The sequence below is a fragment of the Panthera leo genome, chromosome C2 (genome assembly GCF_018350215.1).
Source record: "Panthera leo isolate Ple1 chromosome C2, P.leo_Ple1_pat1.1, whole genome shotgun sequence".
NCBI classification, from domain to species: domain Eukaryota; kingdom Metazoa; phylum Chordata; class Mammalia; order Carnivora; family Felidae; genus Panthera; species Panthera leo.
Genome location: NC_056687.1, coordinates 60,340,864 through 60,358,331, shown reverse-complemented (window position 1 = coordinate 60,358,331; position 17,468 = coordinate 60,340,864). Strand labels below are relative to the sequence as shown.

Below are 17,468 nucleotides of genomic sequence, written 5' to 3'. Positions count from 1 at the left end.
AGAAGATGGAACAAAATTCACATCCCCCAGCTGGCAGCCACAGCCATGCTGCTGCTTCCCTCTGCCTTGTGGGGACGGCATGCCCACCAGAATGCTGGCATTTGCACACAGCACACAGCCACCCTGTCTGTCTAGCTTCAGCACTGATGGAATCCATATGAACCTGAGTACATGATGATTCATCCCCAGGGGCTGACAGGTGAGAAGGAATGAGTCATGAAATAAAACTGCATGAGAAAACTCTATCTACTCATGAAGATCACCTACCTCAAAGCTCTATGACTCAAAATTTCTCATATTTGTTCAGGATAGTTCTTTGGATTAGAGATCAGACTATACGTGCCCAGGCTTAGAATGTGGAGTAATAAAGGGTCGGGAGTCAGTACATTTATTCTTCCCCAAACTCTCATTCTTTAATTCATTTATCTTCCCTTCTCCTATCATGAAATCCAAGAGGGGATCCAAGAGAGCTTAGGACCACTTCCTGTCTGCACTTAATAATCTCCTAACTCCATCTCCCCTATAATCCTCTCCTATGTGTTTCTCAAAAGACATAATAAGAGAAGAAAGTCTCCTCAAACCCTATGTTGAATGAGAGCAAAAGAGAGAGACCACCAATCAGTGATGGACACCCTTCCCTGGTACCAGCTGTGCTCAGGTCCAGAGTCTAGTGCTGCATGGCCCAATCAAGATATAATGGGAGCCACATATGCAATTTTAGATTTTCCGGTAGCCATATTAAGAAATTAAAAAGAAACAGATGAAATTAATTTTAATAACATATTTTAATCCAAAATATCCAAAATCCTATCATTCTGACATGTCATCAATATGTTTAGATTACTAACGTGATAGTTTCTGTTTTTATTACACACAACCAGCCTTCAAAATCTAGTGTGCATTTTATACTTACAGCGCAGTACATCTCAATTCAGACTATGACATCTCACCTGCTCGACAGCTACCTGTGGAGAACGGCTACCGCACCGGACAGGACACCTGTCCAGGAATCTGGCTTTTAGGGAATTGTCTTCTCTGGTTCTCCAAGGAAAATCTAGTTCAGTGAATTCCACTTGAAAATTTATTTTCTGTCTAATTCAATCTCATTTTAGCAACCTGGCCCATTTATAGCATCTATGGGTTCTTTTGTATTTTTATTTCCATCCAAATGGTATTTGTAGATATTTCCCTGTCACTATAATCATGTTAAATAACACCCAACACTCAGTCCAGCCTTGACCTCAATATATGTCTCCTCCAAAGCAAACTGCAGCTCCCTTTTGTCAGTACGTTTTTAGTTCATTTCCAATTCGTGAATGGTATTCTACTCCCAAGCCGTTTGCACTAGTTCGGCAAGAAGAATGTGCTGGGCTGCCATGGCCCAGAACAGGATTTGACATGCATCTGTCTGTCTTCCAAAGGACTCAGCAGTCCGGACAGATTTGGGCTCGTTGCTCCTAAGTACATACCTATTTGGTAGAGAAGCGAGAAAAATAAAAATACAAATCCAAGGAGTAGGAGTTGAATTTTCTTCTTGCTCAGCCTGCCTACTTAGGGAGCAGAGCAATACTTCACTTCAGCTGTTGGCAAATGACAGCCTTGCTTCACATCCTCTCTCATTTCCTGTGCCCATGAAAGAAAATCTGTCACCTCCGTGCCCAGCATTCCCCCTCAATCCTATAAGAGAGGTGATGGCAGGATAAAGGCCTGATTGTCAGCTAAACAGAAACTCGCACTTAGATGCCACCCAAAGCCCAGCACAAAGAGGTCAGAGGGTGAATTTAAGGGTTCAGAGCAGCTAGTGGGAGGGTGTTCATTTTTAAACCCTCAATCACTCTTTTTTCTCCCCCCTAGGAAGAGTCCCTGTTTTAAAAATCCAGGTTTTCCTTTTGGTGGACACAGATTCTTTCCTCACAGGCTCCGTGGTGGGTTGACAGAGAAAAGGTGGATCCTGGCCAGGGGCTAAGCTGCAGCCCCCCCAGCGGGCAGCTGGAAGACCTGGGGTCCCCTGCTGCAGCCCATCCCTGGACTCCAAGCACACCCAGCAAAAGGAGACTTGAATTAGCTTCTCAGGGAGTAAAATCTGAAGCCCTGTTGGCTCCCTTGGTGCCAGGATCTTCATGTGGGAATTTCAGTAGTTCTGTTCGGTTTCTCTGACCTCCCTGGACAAAATTCCTGCTCTGACCACATAAGCCTCACTGTTCCTTCCATCCTCCCAGGACTTTGCCCCAGACAAAGCCTATCCTGACCACCTCAGCCTGCACCACATCTCTTCCCAAAGACGCATGTCTTGTCTCCCTGTCTTCTTACTACCTTTAATGCAAATGTCATCACCCCATTTAACTTTAAGGTTTACAAGGGCTGAGACCTGAGAGGGTGGGTTAGTCATGCCCAAATCGCCCCATGGAAGCCCATGCCCATGTCATGCCTTGTTCATAAAATGCCTTGCATGTGTGAATGTTGATGAAAATGACCATGACAAATGAGATGATCATATCATCATCATCATCCATCACAAAACTGCAGCCCAAAGCCCTGCCCTGTTGGGAATGCATTTCTCAGAGCCACAAGATCCGCTCAAACCAGGTCAAGTTATTTTTTTTAACTTTGCATTCATAATCAAGACACAAACTGTTCACTCTGGGTCTGCCACCAGGGAAGGGAAAGGCAGAGGAGATGTGGAGAAGAGAATGACATTCATTCACTCAACTAAACATACACACCCACACGCGCAGCAATAATGGAGACTTCAGACCCTTGTACATCATCCACCTGTAATAGCAGAGACAGGAGTGTATCTCCCAGACGATGCCTCTGGGAGCTAACTGGTCTCTGCTGGGAAGCTGAAGCTTCCAAGGCTCCTGTAACTCAGGACGTTGAAGTACTCATGTGGCTCGGCACAGTCATCTCCCCTCCGCTCTGTGCAGAAGACCACGGGCACAGCCTCTGCCTGGATGCAGCTTCCAGCAGATGACAGAACGACGGCACTCCATTCCTCCTGTTCACAGGGCATACTCCTGAGGCCACTTTCCGAAGAACGGGCTCTGAGAGATTTCTTCTGAAAACAAACAAACTACAAAGTGAGGAGGAGGGGATGTCATTCAGAAGTTATTCCCCAACATGATACATAGTTACAATCATCTCTCTCTTCCTTTCTTACACACACACAAGCAAAGTTGTGTTCTTACCAATACCAATTCCTTAACCCTTAATTTCTCAGCCTCATCGCAGCTAGATTTCAGTACTAACCACTCCAGTGAAACTACCCTTGTTCCACATGCAGTGAGCCCCACACCCCGTGAAGCAGCTTTCTGTCTCAATTCTCTTGTTCTCTTTACTGCCTCTGACACTGCTGACCTCTTACTTTTGGAAATGTTCTCTTTCCCTGGCTCCCACAGTATCACTCTCTCCCGGTTCTCCTCCTGCAAACTCCCACCTTCACCTTCAGCCAGACCTGCTTTTCTCCTGCTCACACATTAGCTCCCCAAATAAAGGGACTCCCCAAGCTCTGCCCTCTGTTTTCTCACTCTGAACACTCTCTGAGTCACCTCATGTATATGGACCTCTACAAACACCATCTGCCCTCTGAACATTCCCAGATCTCTACCCAAATTAACCCGGGCTCCAGCCCCAAGCTCCAGACCAGCCAATGGCCAGTCACAGCAAGCTCAGACTCACTCTGTCTCAAATGAGACAATCATGTTCCCTCCCCCACAATCAGCTCCTGTCCCTACGTTCTCTTTCCTGGTTCACAGCACCAGATGACCAGAAGCCTAATGTTAAATTCCAATCAGCCATAAATTCCCAACCAATTTTATTCCTAAGTCCCTCTGAAATCACTTCCCTCTTCTCTATTCCTACCCCCACGTCTTATCTCGCCCTGTGCTTCCGGCACCCGCCTACCTCTGAACTCCCTCTTTCTTCTGGTCCAACTTTCACATGGCCACCAGCACAGTGGTAATTTAGCACTGGAAGTTGGATCAGACCATGCTTCTGTCTAAAGCCCTTGGATGGCTCCCCTTGTCTACTGAAGAGTGCTTAATCCCCCAGAGGGGCTGCAGGTGGATGTCAAGGGGTTTGTAAAACACCGTAGGTTAGTCCATAATTTCACTACATTCCCTGCAGAAGATTGTGTGTGATGCCCCCCAAAACACCTTTGGTGATTTGGTCACACTCACCTTTGCAGCTTTATCACCTGTGGTGCATCCCCACTCAACACTCCAGCTCCTGGCATACGGCCTGGGTGTCAGGCAGGGAGCATTTATTCAGAAGCTGCTATGAGCACATACTGGCTAGCTTCTTCATGTCATCTCAGCAACAGCCCTACTGAAGTTTCTGCTTTGGAATGAGCTCATATGCAGACAGGTGAAATCACTTACCCAAGGACAATCCCAGTTCTGACTTGGGTCCAGGCCATGCTCTTTCTCCTCAGCCAGGCTGCCTCTCATCTTATTGCTTCTTGAATGCCATGCACTGTTTTCTGCCTCCTCCAACTTTTTATATGATCTCCAAAAAGTTGTCTACTCTTTCCTCCAGACTCAGCTCTGTAGCACATTGTCCAAGAAGCCTTCCCTGACCTTCTGTGAGAGTGACATTCTTCCTGTTCTCTAGATGTTCTCTGTTGTAACATGCAATGCTGTCTAGAACTTATCTGTTTACCCCTCTTACTTCTCCAAACTGTGGGCTCCCTGAGGGAAGGATCTATGCTGTATTCCTCTTTGTAACCTCAGAGCCCATAACAGACATTCGATATATGTTTTGGGACTGAAAAGTGTGTGTTCACACATGCATGCGCGTGCACAGGCATGCGTGCACGTGCGTGCACACACACACACACACACACACACACACACACACACACACTCTTCCTCAGCCCATACCTAAAAGAACAGGATTTTCCAAATCAAAGGGACTCATAGTCAGACAGCTACAATTGCTATTATGGGAAAATAGAACAGACAGTGAAATCTGTTTGGGAAAACAAAGGGCATGAGGTCAGCCATTGCCCCCATATGAGAGCATCACAGGTGAAGATTGTGCTAAGCCAAGGAAATCAAAGACCAGTAGGCACAAGCAGGATGGCAGAAGAAACACCTAATGGCATCAACTGCAGAGGTGACACCCTCTCAGTCTTACTGGAGACTCTGCTCTAAAGTATGTCACTCACTCCCACCATGGGGTGCGTCCACGGGTCTGGATGACAGAATTACAAAAAGCCACACACAGGCTTGGAAAAAAACAACAAACACAAAACCAAATCCCATTCTTCCCATCATCTACTACTTCCCAGGAGAGGAAAGAGCATCCTTACTGGCTAGTGTGAGCTCAGCGGTGCACGCATATAGGCTAACAGGAAGGGTGGATAGGCTGCATGGATGTACACCATGAACAAATATCAAATATTAGGGGTGGCACTACACTGCAGGCCCTGAGGAACTTGGCCTAGATAGAAGCCATGGTCTTAGAAGGACACACAGGAGTCAGGTGGTCTCTTCCTACTCACTGTTTCATTCATTCCTTTTCAATGCAATGGCTACACCCTTACCATAGGTATGAGAAAAGGGGTCATCACTGGTCATGCTGATGCTGTGCTAAAAGAGTGCTACATCCCTTGATGCAACCCAATCCATTTCAAACATATAAATATCCAATTCTTTCTCAAAGAACTGATGGTGACCTTTGGTGCTGGTGTGTTCTCATTTCCACTCTTAGACTGGCCACCCTTGCCCTGGAATCTTGACTATTTTGGCTTCCAAAGTCTTCTGGGAAATGTAAACATTCCTGAGATGGGTCTCTCAGCTGCTCCGTTTTCATTTAATCCCTATGTATCGGGACTCTGTCATTGCCAGTACAAAAAACAAGCCTGGGGCTGAAGTGGTCCTATAGGAGCAAGAAGGGAGACTGCAGCTGGGTCCTATGAGGACAAACACTGCCCCCTGGGAGACGTGAGGAGGACAGACAGTGGGTAGTCAGTGTTATGGAGCTGGACACAGCCATCTCTCTTTTCCCTCACAGAAGATCCCCTAGGGAAACTCTTTGCAATACCTGCTTAGCAAACAATATCCATTCATTTAGTCATAATACATTCATGCAATATCAATATTTTTGAGTACCAAGTATTATAAAGTGCCACGGTAAATAAAATCTATAATAATTACAAGAATTTAATAACTAATACTTATTAATACATGCCGGGAAAAATGCCAAGTGCCTTACATGAATTACTTGACTGATGTTTTCCCACAACGCTGTGAGAGCTGCATCATAATTATTCCCACTTTATAGATATTACCATAGCTACTGAAGTGGTACAGCCAGGATCCAAAGCTAGGTCTGTCTGATTCCAAAGTCCACGCTCCTAAATAATGCAACCAATGGCCTCTCCAGGTCTATAAGGAACGCTGTTGGCACCCTGCTCAGATCCTACCTGCTGGACCAGGGATCCCATTCCCCAGACACTGAGAGTATGGGCTGTGGGCAGCTCACAGCTGCCCCTTCTCTGGGGAGTGGTTGTTGGGCCCTGCCCTCTCTGGTTAGCATATGGAATTGGGGGTTGACTAAGGTGGGTTTTCAAAAATCTGGCTCCCTGCCTCAAGGTACAGCCAACTTTGCATACAATTAATTCTTGCTGCAGTCAAGTCTCCAGCTGAGACCAAGTCTGGCTGAGCTTTCTGCCTTGGCCCTATCCAGCTACTCCTTCACTACCCTTCATCTGAGAGTCCATCCCAGTAAATCACTCTCACCAAAATTCATATGTCAGGATCTATTTATGGGGATCTGATCCAAAACAGTTGCTCCTGGAAATGGCCCTAGAAGCAGACACAGGATGGTATTGTGGAGGGATCCCTCCCCAGCTGGATGGGAATACGAACCCCACTGGTGGTGGTGGAATGGGATGGGACACAGATGGAAGGGGAATCTGAGCTGGTGCCACATCACTGACATTTGAGAAGTATGGAAAAAGAGTGGTTATTCAAATTGTGGGATTGAGTAGCTTTTACTAAATTCTTCCCAGTACATGGAGCGGGGAGCATGACAGGCTCAGATCTCTCAGCACCTGGAAGCAAAGTGTGAAGAGTCAAAGCTCCTTCTTGATAGCATTTCAAGAAACACACATCTCTGGCACTGAAGACCAGGCACAGGACCTAACTGTAAGAGAGATAGAACTTCAAAGTAGGCTGGATTGTAAGCTTGTGCAAGTCTCTTATGCTTAGAAAAGGAGAGATATCTATGACTTGGGAAGAGGATCTCTGGGTAGACTCACTGAGAACCACCTGCTTCTCTTGTATCCTATGGAGCTACAAAAATGGCCCACTTCTCCTTGATGGAAGTTATGGCCCTGTTAGGACCTGTGTCCCCTACAGGCCATCAGCCCCATATTTAGGGCAAGACTGCAGCCTACAGTACCTGAGGGAATGCCAGGAATGCTTAAGGAGGAGAGAGGTTATACCTAAAGGACACGGCCAACATGTACCGGCAGCAATGGGAGAACATGTCTGGGAGTGAATTCTCAGAGCGAAGGGGCATGCTGGGCAAGCAAAATATGAGACTGGCCAATATTGGGACACATCTCGTGACTTAAGATATAACACCCTCACAAGGACTCTGGAAGACAATACTAATACACTGCTGTCAAGAGAGATACCAACACCACTTTGGCAAACTAAGGAAGAAAGAACCCAAACCCTCAGACAAGTAGGGATGCAATGATGGACGTATGTAAAATCATAAGGAACATATATATATTGGTCTCTATCCTCAGTTTCTACTAATATTTAGTCCTTAACCCCAGTTCCTGACACAATGCTCCTTAAACTCTTATAATTTGCTGAGTGATAGGAATGTTTTATACAGGACTCCTAAATGGCTTGGAATTTCCTGGTGATAGGAGTGTCTTTGTTCCAATGAGGTGACGTTGGGTGGGCTCCAGGATGGAGGCTGGTCACTAGAAAGACCAAGCCATGATTACAAGCTTGGAACTTTCATCTCCACCCCCCATTCTGCAGAAAAAAGAGAGGGGCTGGAACATGAGCTAATAATCAATTTTGCTTACATGATGAAGTCTCCATAAAAATCCCACAAGTATGGAGTTAAAAGAGCTTCCAGTTTTCTAAAAATATCCACATGTCAGGAGGGTAACACCCCCCCAGCTCTCCAGGGACAGATACTCTTGTGCTTGGACCCTTACTGACCTCATCCTGTGTATATCTTTCACCTGGCTATTCATCTGTATCCTTTATCATATTCTTTATTATATAACAAACCAGTAAATGTAAGTCAGTGTTCCTCTGAGTTCTGTGAGCTGTCAACAAATGATCAAATCCAAGGAGGGGGTTGTAGAAACTTCAATTTATAGTTGGTCAGTCAGAAGTACAGGTGACAGTCTGGGACTTGCAGTTGGGCTGAAAGTGAGGGCAGTCCTGTAGGACTGAGCCCTTAATGTGTGGGTTCTGATGTTAACTCCAAGTAGATAGTGTCAGAACTGAATTGATTGTAGGACACCCAGATGGTATAGAAGAATTGGTCAGTGTGGGAATAAACCCACCCATCTGTTGTTTAGAAGTGTTCTGTGCAGTGTTAAGAGTAGAGAAGAAGAAAAAAACAGAGTTTTCCCCAATATAACCTACTAAATCAGGGATTGGCAAACTAAGGCCCATGGCTCAAATCTGGCCTACCACAGATTTTTGTACTGCCCATGAGCTAAAAATGATTTTTATATTTTTAAGTGGTTGAAAACAAATTCAAAAGAAAAATAATATTTCATGACACATGAAAATTATATGAAATTCAAATTTCAGTGTTTATAAATAAAGGTTTGTTGGCACACAGCCATACTCATCCATTTACATATTGTCTGTGGTGCTTTCATGCTGCAATGGCAGAGTTGAACTGTTGCAACAGAGACCGTATAGCCCACAAAGTCTAAAAGATTTACTACCTGGCCCTTTACAGAGAAACTTGGTCGATCCCTGTACTACATAATTTTGAAAATCCAATAGCTGATTATGTTTCTAGCAAAGATCCAGAGGACACTCTTTTACAAAGGTGAAAAAGAATGTGCTAGTGAAGAAAGCACCAGCATTACTGGGAACCTCAGTGGTATCTCTCCTCTGTAGGCTGGGGCTGAATGCTTTTATAGACCTGGATCCCTAGTAGCAATAGGAATGAGGAGACCCCAAAATGATATAGGGGCAGATGGTAGCACTTAAGAAACAAAGTGGATGTAGTTACTGCAATGGCAGCCTGACCCACCAGGATATTAAGATGGCTAATAAAGCACAGTGCTCCTAAGATAAATATGGATGGACAACCAACAGGGAGGGGTGTTGCTTATCTATGGACAAGAGATCAAGAATACATGAGAGAAGACTGAGACCAGGAACCCACCCATGGAAAGTCAAAATCTCTTGCCCAGTTTCCAGGTCTGTGAGCAGCAAGGGTGGATACCAACCGTTCACCCGCCAACTCTGCTCTCCAGCCTTCTGCACCTGATTCTGTTTCCTAAGAAGACAGAACTATGTGTACTGCATCAGCAGACTTCCTTGCCCTCAGGCTTGGGTTTGGGCTCAACCAATGCAGAGCAACAGTAGAGGATGAAGGCAAGGAGAGTGAGGTGAGGAGATAGATATATATATATATATATATATATATATATATATATATATATATATATATATATATATTCCCCTGGCATTCTCTCTGCATAGTTGCCTTAGACTGGCTATAACCTTCAATCAAAGATTACAGTACTTCTCAAGCTGGTCCCCTCCACACATGTCTCCCTTTCCAGGTTCTAGTAATCACCTTCTCCCCTTTCCCTTAAAGACTAGGGGTGACAGTACACTGCTACACTTCTCCTAATGGTTTCCTTAATGCTGCCCAGTACTTCGTAACTGTCCGTTTTAAACTGTCTTCAAGCCACCCGCCTTGAGAGTACTACATGTTCCCAGCTGTATCTAATTATATCACTGTACAATTGCTGAAAATCAAAGAGAAAGAAAGTTTTCAAAGGAATGAGAAGAAAAAGCCATATCTTCAAAGGAGCAAAAATAAGATTCCCATAGTTTCTCAACAGAAATATGGGAAGCCAGAGACAATAGAAAAATGTTTTCCATGTGCTGAAAGAAAGTAACTGCCAACATAGAATTGTATACCCAGCAAAACAAATATATCATTTTTAAATTAAGGAAAAATTAAAGATATTTTCAGACAAAAAAAAAAACCAAGATAATTCATCACCTACACAAAAGGAAATATAAGCAATATTATTCAGACAGAAGGAAAATGATCCTAGGTACAAGACAGGAAATGCAGGAAGAAGTAAAGAGCAACAGAAAGGGTAAATCTAAGTGAATAGTGACTCTAAAAACAATACTAATTTCTTGCAGGGTCTAAAATATATATAAAACTAAAACACATGGTAATAATAGCAATTAAGTTGGGAAAGTAGGTAAAAAAGAGTTAATGCGCCCTAAGATTCTTGCAAAATCCAAGACATGATTAAAGCACTAATTTATACTGTACTTGAATAAGTCAGGGGTATGATTTGTAATATCTAGTGTAACCACTAAAAGAATAGCAAATCTAGCATAATTACCAAATAGATCTTTTTATAATAGTAAGTACTTAATTCAAAAGACAGCAAGAAAGAGTAGGGGAAAAAACAGGCAAAACATATATGAAGAAAATAAGGTGGTAGCTGTAAACCCACATATATCAGTAATAACAGCACCAAGCACATGGTCCAGAGAAAGAAATGTCAGGGATGAAGAGCTGGGTTGTTCACTGAGCCAAACCTAGTTTGGGGGGAAAGTGAATCAGGAACAAGGGAGCAGGGTCTAGGATGAGGTGGAAAACGATGTTGGCAATCACAGACTTGCTTTCCCCCAAATGTTTGGTGACTGAAATTAAGGCGACCTGGGATGGCTTTAAAAGTCCAAAAGGGCAGACAAAACAGGGAGCAGAAATTTTTTCATTCATCCTAATCAGTAGCTACCAGTTTACAACACAAGCACATTCATCTAATTCTTCATTGTTTACAAGGCTGTCACAGGCACTGTGCCACCTGTTCATCACAGCTCTGTGACACAGACCAAGTAGAATCACCATCATCCCCACTTTCTGGATGAGGAAATGGAGACACGGGAGACTCCACAACTTTCCCTGTAATCACCCTCAATGCTGAGCTCAGACTCGACATCATCTACTTCCCCATCCAGCACTCTTTCAGCTGCATGACCTCTTAAGCTAGAGCAACAGAGGATGTATAGCCTACTGATCTTGCCATGTACCTTTTTCCCCTAAATTTCGGGAATGTTTATTTCTCATCCTGTAGAACTGCTGGGTAGCCCAACACCACAGAAGGTTGTTAAAATTACATAAGCTAACACACAAAAATCCCTAGTACCGGGTAGATGCCCAAAATACAGCAAACTCACAATAGATAAATCAAACTCTCTAGGGAGTGGCTTCAGGGACAGGCAAGAACTAGGAGCTGTAGGTGACAGCAAGATGGGGGGGAATACAGGTCCAGCCTTTCTGCAGTTCCCAGACAAGGAAAGCGACAGAAGAAGAGCGTAAACAACTGCACTGAAAGGCAGAGAAAGGACTGTAAAACAGATATGTAGGGCAGCGGGGGAGAGCACATCAAGGTCTCTCTCTGGACAGGAAGGGGACATGAAAGGATAGGGTGTCAGGGGCAGAGTGGCCATGACTGAGATGTGCAGCCACAGTCTTTACCTTTCTGGTCAATGTGACCACCACGATGACTGCCATGCAGATGACTGCCAGCACTATGGCCATGGCTCCAAGCAGTGGGATCCGGAACCCAGCGCTGCGCTCAGCCACTGGAGGGGCGACAAAGTGAAGACAGGGGGGTGGTGAAAGCCAGAAGCAAAGGGCAGCCATTACACAGGGAAGCCTGTGTGTCAGGGTACAGAGGTGCAGGCTGGCCAGGTCTTTCTGTAACCATAGGACTGGAGTCTTTAAGCCCAGCTCCTTGAACAGAAGAGCATCTACCTGGCTTACTATAAAATCAATGGCTAATCTCTGGAACCAAAGCAGACCATTGTTAACACTCCCTTCCTCTATTCGACAAAATCACTTTCCATGCTAATCATGAAATGAAACAAAAAATAACATCCAGAAAAAAAAACCCAGAGAGTGAACATTTTATTAAATTTCATATTTATAATCATACTAGTAAAAAATGTTTAATTAAAAATTAAAATTAATTAATTAAAGCATAAAAAAGAGGGGGGAAAGAATATAACCTTTCACATTAAACCTGTAACATTTTTCCATCTGTGAGACCCTGGAGAGAGTAACGTTCTGGAGGTTTATCCTGTTTTTTCTCAGCACCTGGCACATAGCAGGTGCTTAATAAATATTTGCAATATGGAATTAAAGCATGAACAAATGAATTTCCACTAAGACATAAAGTGTAAGGAGGAAAAGCAGAAAGGGAGTTTTGAAAAGAGTGACAGCTGATTCAAGGACAGCAAGAGAGAAACAGAACAATTGCTCAGATGTGTGCTGTACTATAGGTAGAAGGGTTTCCAGGCTGCCTTGTCCTATTCCCACCTCCTTCCTACGAGCTTGGGCAGATCCCAGAGGTGCAGGGAAGTTTTGAGAGAAGGGTGTAGCAGAGGCAGGCCCTCTTCCCTCTAAGGGCTTACACTGTGGGAAAGGTGGCTAAGGAATGCAGTCACTAAGGACAAGGCAGTGCCCATAGGACCCACACGGTACCAGGGGGGAGGGAGCCCAAGCTCCCCAGGATGAGTTCCTCCTGCACCGCAGACTCAGCCTCTTGCTTTGGCCACAGGTAGGGGAAGAGGGCAGATGGGGAGCAAAGTAGTCATGGAGAACACAGCTTCTGGGGGCAGAAGGGCTGCGGCGGGCTGTGCATAGAACCAGAAAGGATATAGGCTCTTCCCCACATGCAGCATTGACCTATACCAGAGCCAGCCAAGAAGCAGCATTGACCTATACCAGAGCCAGCCAAGAAGCAGCATTGAAAAGAACTTTAAAGTAGCCTTTTATCTTCTCAGTCTACACATATTTTGCTAACTCATAAAGCTTAATCTCCAACACAATCGATAGTAACAGGCAGAAGCTCTGAGGGTCTAGGGCCTCTGTTGGTTGAGGGCCTGACTCTTGATTTCAGCTCGGGCGATGATTCTGGGGTTGTGGGATCAAGCCCTGTCAGGCTACACCCTAAGTGCGGAGCCTGCTTAAGATTCTCATTCTCTCTCTCTCTCTCAAATAAAAAATAAAATAAAATAAAAAGCAAAAAGCTCTGAGGGTGTAATTTAATGGAACCCGATCATCTGTGTTAAAACCAGCTCTACTGCTCTGAGCAACTGTAAGGCCCAGCCTTCACCTCCATCAAATAGTGACATGGGAGTGGCTGGCAGTAAGAGCTAACAGTACTTACCATGTTCCAGGCCTTGTTTTTTCTTTTTTTCTTTTTCAGTTTATTTATTTATTTTGAGAAAGACAGAGACAGCACTAGTGGGGGAGGGGCAGAGAGAGAAGGAGAGAGAATCCCAAGCAGGTTCCACAGTGCTGTCAGTGAAGAGCCCAATGCGGAGCCCAAACCCACGAAACCGTGAGATCATGACCTGAGCCGAAACCAAGAATTGGATGCTTAACTGACTGAGCCACCCAGGCGCCCCATTCCAGGCCTTGTTTCAGGGCATTTTCTTGTAGTATGGTATTCAGTCCTATGTTAGAACCTCATAAGGTTACATCTATTTTCATTTCACAGATAAGAAAATCAATGCACAGAGAAGCTGAGTAATCTTGTCTGAGGTCAACAGCAGCACCAAGATTTGGACCCAGGCTCTCTGGTGTCATAGTCTGAGCTCATCACCACTCTGCTATACTGTTTCTCAGATGCAAAAATCTTTTCCCACTTTGCAGAGAACTGGTTTAAGTGTTCAGGTGATAATGAATTTGAGAGCACTCTGGAAACTATGAAGTACCATACAAAGGTAAATTATTATGTATTTACATTTAGCACACACTGTGTTTTAATCCTTTGTAAAACTTAAAAGCTAGGGGTGCCTGAGTGGCTCAGTCGATTGAGCATCTGACTTCAGTTCAAGTCATGATTTCGAGGTTGAGAGTTTGAGCCCCACATCGGGCTCTCTGCTGTCAGGGCAGAGCCTGCTTCAGATCCTCTGTCTCCCTCTCTTTCTGCCCCTCCCCTGCTCTCTCTCTCTCTCTCAAAAATAAATAAACATAAAAAAAAACTTAGAAGTTAATTCTTTCTTTTTATTTTTTTAAATGTTTATATTTGAAAGAGAGAGAGAGACAGCATGAGCTAGGGTGGGGCAGAGAGAGAGGGAGACACAGAATCTGAGGCAGGCTCCAGGCTCTGAGCTGTTAGCACAGAGCTCAAAGTGGGGCTCAAACTCATGAACTGTGAGATCACGACCTGAGCCAAAGTCAGACACTTTACTGACTGAGCCACCCAGGTGCCCCAGAAGCTAATTCTAATTTGCCTGGTTAATCCTAAACCAATAAATGAGAACCCTTCCCAAATGACCTTACTAAGTGTTCTTCCTAACCAACACATATAAGATGCCCTTCTTACGCAAAACAGTGGCTCTCAATTCTGGCTGCACATCTGAATCACCAGGCATGCTTTTAGAATCTATTACATCCCAACTTTGCCCCTAGAGATTCTGATTAAATTGGTCTGGGATGCGGCTCCAGCATCAGTGTCATTTAAAAGCTCCCTGGTGATTTGAATGTGAACCAGGGTTGAAAGACCCTGTTCTTACAGTGTTTAGCAGGAACACATCTTCTGTTCTGGAGGATGAAAGTTCATTAGCCACCCTGCTCCAGAGCGCATACCTGAGCTTTGTAGGACCTCCAGAAAGAGTGTCCCTCTGTAAATCCCGTCGGGGTAGGTGTGATAGGTACAAAAGTACTCCCCTGTATCATTCCTGGTCAGCGACTGCAGGGTGAGGCCCAGGTTGGGGCCGGGGACCACTCGCTCCCTGAAGGCTGGGCAGAGGTACCACCCCAGGTTAGCATGATGAACGGCCAGAAGTTGGTCCTGCTGCTCCCAGTTGACCTGTGTCACTTTGGCAGTGGTAGAGGAGAGGCGACATTGCAAGGTGACAGAGCCACCTTCCTCTGCAGAAACGTTCCCCATTGTTACTATCCTGCCTGACATGGCTCCTAGGGAAGGGGAGAAAATGTGCATGAGTCCTATGTCAACAGCTGTCCTGGAATGTTCCTATAGAAATCCTAAAGGGCTTTGAGGCTAGATTTGGTCTGTGGAATGACAGTGTCTCCTGTCCATCCTGTCACTCCCCACATGGACTATAACTGCTACACTTCACCCACTCAGGATATGCTGCTATAATCTAGCTTCATGACAAGCTCTTTGATTATTTCCATGTACTTATTTTGTCTCCCTACCTACAACATAAGCCCTGTCAGCCACCACTTCTGTTTTACTTCAGCTTCCAGCAGCCACTTCTACGCTGGGCACACTACTCCTTGAAATAAAACCTTGCTGTTTGTCTGACTGCTGTTTGAGGTGCCTGGAAAAACCTTCAGGAAAGCCACAAAATCCAAAGGAAAGGAAGACTGGAGAGAAACTTGTTTCTCCCAGACAAAACTACCCTCCTCAGCACTGACCACTGCCCATCATCTGGGTACAGCTCCACCCTCAAATGGTTCAAAAAAAACAACATACAAATTAAATTATAATATAGTGTCTCAATATCTGTGCCCCCCTCAGAAACATATGTCTATGATTTTGATTATGGAAGGAACCATATCTAATGTAAATTCAGTCTATAATGGTAGACTCTCTGGAATCTGTGAAGAAGACATTTTTGATCCACAGAAAATGTACAATGTCTTTCTAGAAGTTTCCTCAAGGACAGAAGAAAGAACGATGAAACAGGAGTGAACTTCTACAAGCAAACTGATCATCCCTCCTCCTTGTTTCCTTTCTCTCCCCATTTCCTTTCTTGGGTTGGCCAGTCAGACACCCCAACCCCAAGGCCTCTATCTGCCACCCAAAACAGAACCTGCTTACCAGATGCTGCCTTTTCTCACATGAGGGGCCACAGGATTCTGAAAACCATGCCTTTCCTTCCCTCACTTCCACTCCCAGACTTATTTCCTCCTTCTGTTTCTCCAGTTCCAGGCTGGATTTATAGGCCTTACCTGAGGTGGGGAGGGGAGCCTGCCTCAGCCCCTGTGCCCAAATCAGGAAGAGATACCACTGCATGCTTCTGCCCAGCGGGGGGCCCACAGGAAGCAGCCTAGGCCTCTTCTACCACGGAAACTGGAGGACTGTGGCTGGCAGGCCAAAACTGAGCCTATGAGGAGAGAGGGTCTCGGAAAAACTGAGTTCAGCAGAAACAATGTCAGAGACAGATTAAAAAAAAAAAAAAAGCTCTCAACAAGTACACAAACTGCATAGGTTGAGCCACAAGAAAGACCATGAAGGAAACACACTAAAAAATAAACAAAAATGTGGTTACAGACGCATTGGTCTTTGGGTTACTATTAGTTAATCTGTTGTTTTTAAATTCTGTCTTGATGCACTTGTTTTGTATCAGCCTTTGTCTAACAAGTTCAAGGGCCCTGTGTATCTGGTAACGCCCAAGATTCTGAAGAGCCTGTGGAGGTCACTGGGCTACCCTGGCTTCATCCTACTAAAAAATGTGCACCCATAAGAGAAATCTAAGTTTGCATACTTTACAGACCAAGACTTGCGCTTGAAATCTAATGAGCCAGTGAACAAGAGGCATTTACTTCAGAGACTAGATGTGGGCAGGACAAAAAGTCTCAGACAACAGAGCAACTTTCCTTTAAATGAGGTCCTTTTCTTGAATCTGATTTCTTCTGTCTCGTCTATCTGGACTGAGATTTTGTTGAACTCTGGCTTAGTTTCTCTAACCCAGCAGAGTCAGAGGAGACCAGAAGAGGGAGTTTTCTTATGACTGGTGACCCCCCATCCCCTGCCCATGAAAATCACTAGTGCAGAGGAGGATGAGCCCCAATTACCTGACCCTGGAAAGGAGCTGATCAATACTCATCTGGAGTTTCCAGCTCATTATCAAGTTGTACTGTTGACCCATCCTTCTTCCTTCCTTCCCTCTGTTCTTTTATTCACTTGAGAGTCCAAAGAGCCTACGAAACACCAGACTCAGCACGAGGCTCTGGGAACACAGGATGAATAATCACAGCCCCTGCCTTCAGATACTCAAAGCTTGCTCTCCAGTGAAGCTACACTCTGGGCGAAGGAGGTGGAGGGTCTCTGTTCACCTGCCTCTAGGGCTCACCTCTGCTACCTTGGGCATGTTTCATGGTGCACATCCTGAAAATCTGCTGTTCCACCAGGAGGAACATCTAAAGCCTGGTGCTGTGCCCCTCCACTCCAGAGAAGCAACCTGAGTGTTCCACACTGTCCACGCTCCTGTCCTCCTGTTCCC

The 17,468-nt window shown here is 45.0% G+C and overlaps 1 protein-coding gene across 4 annotated transcripts; it reads right to left on the bottom strand.

The window, feature by feature from the left end:
- Positions 1–2,760: 2,760 nt before the first annotated feature.
- On the bottom strand, positions 2,761–16,351 carry TIGIT (T cell immunoreceptor with Ig and ITIM domains). 4 transcript variants are annotated; one of them, XM_042902989.1, is made up of 4 exons: positions 16,195–16,351; positions 14,863–15,192; positions 11,740–11,846; positions 2,761–3,073 (listed from the first exon to the last, which is right to left on the bottom strand). In XM_042902989.1, exons 1-4 carry the CDS (start codon positions 16,256–16,258, stop codon positions 2,822–2,824), a joined length of 753 nt encoding a protein of 250 aa, XP_042758923.1. In that variant the 5' UTR covers positions 16,259–16,351; the 3' UTR covers positions 2,761–2,821. The 4 variants fall into 4 exon arrangements, with proteins under 4 accessions (XP_042758923.1, XP_042758924.1, XP_042758925.1 ...); XM_042902990.1 differs by having other exon boundaries at positions 2,761–3,058; XM_042902991.1 differs by having other exon boundaries at positions 2,761–3,055.
- Positions 16,352–17,468: the final 1,117 nt, after the last annotated feature.